This window comes from Haliotis asinina, chromosome 3 (assembly GCF_037392515.1).
Source record: "Haliotis asinina isolate JCU_RB_2024 chromosome 3, JCU_Hal_asi_v2, whole genome shotgun sequence".
Classification (NCBI taxonomy): Eukaryota; Metazoa; Mollusca; class Gastropoda; order Lepetellida; family Haliotidae; genus Haliotis; species Haliotis asinina.
Window position 1 is genome coordinate 28452956 of NC_090282.1, and position 7711 is coordinate 28460666.

The 7711-nt window shown below is 38.6% G+C and overlaps 1 protein-coding gene across 1 annotated transcript; it reads left to right on the forward strand.

Moving 5' to 3' along the window:
• The first annotated feature begins 6356 nt into the window (after positions 1-6356).
• LOC137276720 (uncharacterized) lies at positions 6357-7076 on the forward strand. Its single transcript, XM_067808348.1, has one exon. The coding sequence runs from the start codon at positions 6357-6359 to the stop codon at positions 7074-7076; it is 720 nt and encodes a 239-aa protein (XP_067664449.1).
• The last annotated feature ends 635 nt before the right edge of the window (positions 7077-7711 follow it).

The following is a 7711-nucleotide window of genomic DNA, read 5'->3' on the forward strand; positions in this document are numbered from 1 at the left end:
CCTGAAAACAGATTACTTTAAACGGAAGAGCGTGAGTAGTTTGACCAAGTGTATCACAGTATATTTTGGACGGCTACTATTTCCCAAACCACTAAAGACCTATTTAACAAGTGAAACAGTGCACAAGCTTGACGAAATATTTCAGTGTACGAAGCTCTAATGAGCTAAAAAAAAACACGATACTGTACAAGAAATTTGTACCGAAAGAATGTTCTGCTTTCTTCAGCCATCACAGGAGTACTGCCACGCGTATTACTCGTGCCATTGGGATATATATTTGTTAACGTCCAATGCCTGTTGGCCGTCGTTGCGGTTCAGTTAATAAAGCGTGTGCAAAGACGGCGACACGAGTGACTCGAGCCCCGGCCGCAGCGTAGCATAACATGTTAAAATATGGCGCTTGTTGTTACCTTGCCTGGCGTTCGGCATAAACGACATAGAAAGTAGAATGGTTCTCTCCAAAAGTATCAGAGTTTAGTTGAGTATTTTTCAACGCTAGAGTCTCGTACTTCTGGCAAAAGTAATTCCAACGAGAAATAGAAGAGAAAAACTGACTCGGAGAACTCAATCACTAAAATTCAGTAATTTACACCAACCTTTCGCGCAAAGGGTACGGAATGACGGAGATAGTGATATATTGTTCGACATGGAGAGTTTACTAGAGGAAACTGGAAGTCCTTTTGGAAAGAGCAGTGGATCCTTCAGACGATTCTGTTGGTGTATGTTGGGTACTGGGGTCTACGTAATGGTTCAGGTTTACTTACTGGGATGTCATCGCGTGTCCAGTACTGCTGCTCCTTGTCGGTTACTCGAGAGTGGTTATTCTATGATGTAGGTGTAATATATCTGCTTTGGGCTGGGTCTGGTGGTGCAGCTTCATTGTAAGCAGGACCATTTGTCAGTTTTACTGAGTCAACTACGGAGACATTAAAAATGGCACAATTATGATATAAAAAGAACATTTTTCTTCCCCTTCTTGTAACAAAATCTCTACATGTGTGTGTGAGTGAGACGTAATCATTTACAATCGTTATGTATATTTTACAAACCCACCTGAAAACTTGTTATCCTGTCACAGGATATCCTCGTCCATCATCTCATGATTCTCCATTTTTGTGTGTTTGTTTACAGGTTGCTGCAGTGTATGTATTGCGTACTTCGCAGATGCTACCGATGGGCACGACATGTGTACCTATTTCGAGAACACCTGGTGTTATCGCGGATATTTTTTCAGCGATCCACATTTTGCCGCATCTGGTTTTATTTCTGTAGAGATTTCCGTCGTGTGCCCTCAGTTTCAGTATTGGGGACATGCGATCACTGTGGTTAGGGATTCGTGAGGGTGTGGCCGTGACAATCGAGGGAGAATTCAGTTGTGCTGAGTGAGGGAGTGCGTTTTACGCCGCCCTCAGGAATATTACAGCTATGTAGAAACGATCTCTGTCTAATCGAATCTGGAAACAGACAATCCAGTGATGCGTGAGCATGACCTACCTGTGTCAACCAACTTAGCGAACCTGTCCATCCTCTTGCCTCTTGCGACTAGCATGCGACCCTGAAGATGACTTCTAACCCGAAAAGTCATGTTGAATAGCTCTGCAGTAAGTGCGTGGCATAAAAAAAACTGCGGCAGGCTCATCGACAGGTACATATGAGTATCACATCTCTGACTGGAAACATACATTTTATTCCTACAGTCTGTTTGCAGTGAAATCATGCTGATGAATTTTACTTTAAACAAATAGGTAAACCAAACATCGTGAAATTAAGATGACAAATCCTCCTAATTTTAGCTTGCCATTTGAAAATTTAAGTCTCAGAATTTTATTCAACTTAAGAAAAGTATAAATGTTCTTTAACAAACCATCATAGTTTCAAATCGCTATTTGTATTAAAGGGGGAAAGCGCAGTAGTTGGGACAGTGAAACAAATGCTCCTGCGGTACGTGATGAGCGTTAGCAACACTGCGTCTCGGTGTTTCATTTAATGTGCATACTCCCTTGTAATACAAGTAAAAAAAGCTATTTGAAACTGTGATCGTTTTCTTGAACAACTTTCATCCTAGGCGGAATAAAATTCTTAGATTTAAATGTTCAAGTGGCAAGGTAAAATAATTCAAATGGTTTACTTTTTTGTTTGAAGTGAAAATCAATTTGTTCATGAAACTTTTCCTGATCTCAGCCCCTCTGTTCCAGGATGAAACAAACTGGTTTCAAAGTGTACACCAATATTATTATCTGTGGAAAGATTTGAAATTCGAAACTTGACTTGAAAATTTAAAGACTTCAGAAACTCTGATGTGAAGGTTACGCCTCAAAATACTGTCTCGAATCATATAGACAAGAAGCTTATTGTGTTAATTCTGATAAATGTCGACCATCCATTTCTTTAAATGACGCTACCGTGGTTTCGACGATGAAACCTATCAAAGAAGCTCAGGTCACGTTTAGAAACGAAGAACTGAGCAAATCGTATTTTGATCAACCACAAAGGGAAGTTAACGATCGATAAAATCGAAATAAATATCTCCTAGCATTAGATCAAATCTTCACTCAAGTCGTAATAAGATGAAGGTGGCTGTGACGCTCTTAGCAATATTCCAACATAATCACGGCGGGGACACCGGAAATGGACTTCACACATTATATCCCTGTGGGAAATCGAACCCGGGTCTTCAGCAAGACAAACAAACTCTTTGACTACTTAGCTACACCTACACTCCGATTTAATTTCCAACATGTATGCACACGCACATACTTTCTTCTAGTGTCATATTTTACAAACCTGTTATTAAAGAGTAGATACATTCCTGCAACTCATACCTCTATCTCAGTATTTCTCAGAAGAAATAAATACATTCCTTGTGATAACAGTTTCGTAACCCTTCTGATTCATTTGATAAAATCCATGTGTCCCTGGACTCAGAAACTGAAAGAAATCTTACTGTCAATTATCTTTAAAAGGCTCGGTATTTACGGCATTTCATTGCGCAATATTTTTTTTATCTTTCAACATGATCGCCTGCATGAGATCATAAAGGAACAGCTCTTGAAAATACGGCATGGCTGTTCAATTTCTAGCTAAGCAACATGTATGCATGCATGGTCTGACAAATTCATTCAACCCTTGATACGTCAAGTGTTATATACTGCGTCGTATAAAAAGCGTAAATGACATCAATATATTATTAAAGGAAGTTCATTACTGGTATTCCATCCAAACTACATTTTCTGCTACCGCGTTATGTTCTTTATGCCTCGTAATTTGGTTAAAGACTAACTTCACACAGAACGTAAACCTGCACCGTCTTTACAGTGATTGTAGTCTTGATGCCCACGTCCATTTCCACCGATATTGTGAAATAATCTTCATCTATGTTATGATTATGTAAAATGTCAAAGAGTAAAACAGAACGTGTAGCTTGGCAGTAATATCAAAACAAGACTTAGTCTATAACGCTGGATATTGGTTTCTAAATAATTCCGCATTCTTACATGATGCGATACTGAACTGACGGGATCTGTTGATGAGGATGCAAATCAAACTGTGCGACTTTGTCTTGGATCTTTTAAAACTCTCCTGTTGACGGGCTCTATGCTGAAACTGATGAGCCATCCCTTAACCATCGTCGTATACAAATATCCTTACAGTATATAACAAAATTCTGTTTTATCTATTCTAAATCTGCATTTGACTGTTTTCAATCCTCTTCATGAGGATTTGTACAAGTCTTCTTTTGTTCCGTCTCATGGGACAAGAATTAAACCGCTCATTTCTGCTGCCTGCTGACATTGAGCTGGAAAATATAACTCCTTCCCGTCTTCTTTCTTCTCCTCCTTGGCAGCTTGTGAGGCTTGAAGTTGACCTACCTCTGACAATATTTAAGAAATCAGAACCCAATAAATTACAATATAAACAAGAATGTGATCAATTAAGACTAAAGTATGATACATATACATCCTTATATACAGATGGGTCCAAGGGTGGTGAGACATATATCCTCTAGAATACCGGATAACAGCTGTATTTTCAAAGCAGAAGCAAACGACATATTAACGACTCTTAGATATATGCAGACACATTAAACATAAACCATAGTTACATATTTCTTTCCGATTCTCTTTTGTGTCTTTAGGCTAATAGCAATCTTTCTTGTAAACATCCACTTTTAATCGAAATTATTGAAGTGTATAATGAACTTGCTATTGGCCAATGCGGACCGTCTTTTGTTGGTTACCCAGCGATGTAGGCATTTCTGGGAACACAATGACCAAATTTCCTGCTAAAGCAGTACTCAACAAATCTGTGACACCACTTCAAATCATACTCTGATTACAAGGTTTACATTAGATAGAACATCCATGATCTGTTGCAGAAGAAGTGAGACACCCAGCTAGATATCAATAAATTACTTGAAATACTATAGATCAAACTTAATGGATAAGAACTTGTATTCGTGAAAGCGACTCATTGAGACTGAAAAAAATCCATTTTCTGACAGTAGTTGTTACCGGTAGTCGGACGTTTTGTCTTGACACGGTTTTCTGGTACGAACAGGAAGTATTTCATCTACTTCGGGTTCTTCAAAGTGATCACTGTGCTCAGATTCGTTAACACAGGCACCGAGACCGTCTTGTGAACGGAACTCAACATAAGACAACTCGAACTTGAAATCCCTTATCATTCCACAACTATTTTCCGTCGCATCTGGTAATTTTAACATTCCAGTTCAGCCAGTGATGACCTTTGCTTTACAAAAGGGACATAGTCGCTCGTTAAACCGGCCACATTAACAGTAAGATTAGAATAACTACATCTAAACCTTGATAAAGCTATTCTTTAATGTACAGGAATGTAACAACACATGTCTCTTTCAACATTTGACCAAGTTTTAATTTCATGATTGTACTACAGACAGAATCTTATAATAGATACACAGATGTTTTATGGGATTTTGGTATACGGCCGCTATTTACAACACAAATAAATGTATCAGTATTACAAAAATTTTACCTTGACCAAAAATGTTACTGAGAAACTTTATAATGGTAAAAATGCTTTTAACACACAACTGGAGAGACATAAATAGAACAGGAGAATATATTTGTGTAGTAAAGTATACCATAAACAAATACAATTACATATTACGACAAAGAGCAAGAATAAAGTAAAGGTGTGGCATATATGTATTCACATGCTTTTGAAAACATTTCCATTTGAATAAGAATCACCTTGTTCTATCAGTGGCCAATAAGGATGTGTTTTTTTATTCCAAGACATGTTAGAATAAATGGTAACCGTTAAAGATGCTCAAGAGTAACCAGTATCAAATACTGTTCCTCACGCCGTTTGTAAGTCTGCTATAAGGAAACATGTAAATCAATGCTGGCACTTGATGTATAACATACAGAGCCAGTGATGAAAAATACTACTCTCAGTTCCCCGTGTCATAGAGATAACGTTGTATTAAGTCGGTGCCAAATAGGGCATTGCCACCGGACCCATGCTTTCTTACTAAAATGGGATGGTGCTCCATTGTGGATTCTACGCAGGTAACCATCAAACACAACACGACTGCGTGGATACAGTTTTAATACATCAGAAATAATGTCATGTTTCTGCAATGCAAGCCTTATTACTCAAGTCCATAACATTCAGACTTAAACATTGTAAAAAGAAGTTCATTATAATCGAAACATGTAGATATCAGTTGCCGCAGTGACTTTCCTCCTTTTTTCTGGAAATATGGATATTTTTTCCAAACTTTCTTATGCATTTGTATTCTCTATATGCTCATGTTTAGACCCTTTGATAACTTATTCTTGTTGAGAATAGCTGTAATATTGCGAATGTGATGTAAAGCAATAATTATTTCTTTATTCGTTCACTCTAAACAAAATATATGTGGTGGAAACACACATCATTATATTTTATACATACAGCAATGGAAATAGTTTAGAGTGACTGTACAAGGGTTTCGTATTGCATGTATTCACAATTTTCAATACTCAACACTTTCCACTTCTGTTGAAACACTAAGCTGAATTGAAGAGAGTGTATTTTCGGTTCACTGAATATATTGGCCTTCCATTTAGTATCTTTAAGTGACTGTTTCATGAACGTTTCATTACATCATATCGGATTTCCATTGTCAGATTCTACATATCTGCCTGAAGCCATAACTAAATTACTTAAATGTTTCCAATCAGTCTCATCAGTGATGCATTCATTCTGATAGACACCTGTCGATGACGTTATGGCGAACTGTGTATGATGTATAAAAATCATGGCCCAATCTACCGACATCACTGAACTCTCGTTGAGTTTCACAGCCCCGGTTTCGTCTTCCCACCATCATGAACAACCTGTTCTTGCTGTTCACCGTTATCGCTGCCTCCAGTGCCAGAGACTGTGGACACACAACAGAAGTCCCCACGGCTTCCCCAACTACCGTACAAACACCGACAACATGGCCGGATGGATCCTTTGCTCTTCCCAAACCCATTGCTGGCTGTCCTGGTACAGAGTGGAAGGAAGGGTCTTTCTATCAAGACACTGAAGATTATTACAACGGGAATACATGGAACACCACGAACATGAGCGGCAGGAAGAAGAAAGACGGTTATTTGAATACTTACTGTGTCATGGATGACGCCACGACCGGGTCTGGGGTCTGGCCTGCCGGTGCCTACTGCATCTTGAGGAAGAACGGAGTCTGTCCTGGAGGTTTTCAGGAAGGGTCCATCCTTTGGGATGATGAAAACAACTACAACATGAACCATGTTACAGAGCAGAGCACCCTTCCCGACGGTGACTTCAACAAGGACACTAAGCTGTTTTATTGTTGTCGTGAGGACGCTGTTCCATCTCAAGAGATAGCATTGCCAATATCTGCACCCTTCTACCTCCTGATGAAGAAAGACGTGTGTCAGAAAGTCACTGGGATGTCAGTGACAAAAGAGACACAGCTTTGGGACGATGAAGACACCAACAACCAGAATGCCAGAGAGGGTTCAACTCCTTTCCAAATCGGAGATCGTACCAACATCGCCATCAACTATTGTTATTACTCCTGACATTGTATTGTAGTGTCTTTCCCCAATGACATATGTGGTTAGAATTAAAGGCATCCACGATAACGGTTTTTCTTTCTAATTTTCTAGTGATTGAGCCCGTACAGTAAATTTGACATTATTCCGACCTTACCATGTGGATGTGACATGTTAGGAAAATTACTTGGAACGACATTTTACTGGTAAAATGTTGAAACATTCACTATGCCAGACAAGGATCCACTCCCAATCAAACGGGAAGGCCAGTTAACATTCATTCAGATTCTGCTACCATTCTCCCATAACACTCCAAATAGTTCAAGAATGTGTTTCGAGACGTTAATTCTCACTTAGAATATAACTACACAGTTTCATATAATAAACTATACTATAACATAAATGCGTTTTCCTGCTAAACATTCTTATTCGTATCTATAACAGACAACATTTAAAAATCTCTATGTATGAGTAAAATGCCTCAGTGGCCATTGTCATGAGGAATATTGAAATGCTGGCAAAAATATATAGCTTACTAATCATTGCTGAGTTTAGTCAACAAATATCTAATGGTCAGGCGTTTTCATATATATCAATGTTGTCAGCATATACTGTCTCCTGACATTTTCAGTATCTTCAAGGTATTTGTACAAGGCAAACTC

What these genes read in the sequence shown, in the direction of transcription:
- LOC137276720 (XM_067808348.1), top strand. Translation starts at nt 6,357, where the DNA reads ATGAACAACCTGTTCTTGCTGTTCACCGTTATCGCTGCCTCCAGTGCC.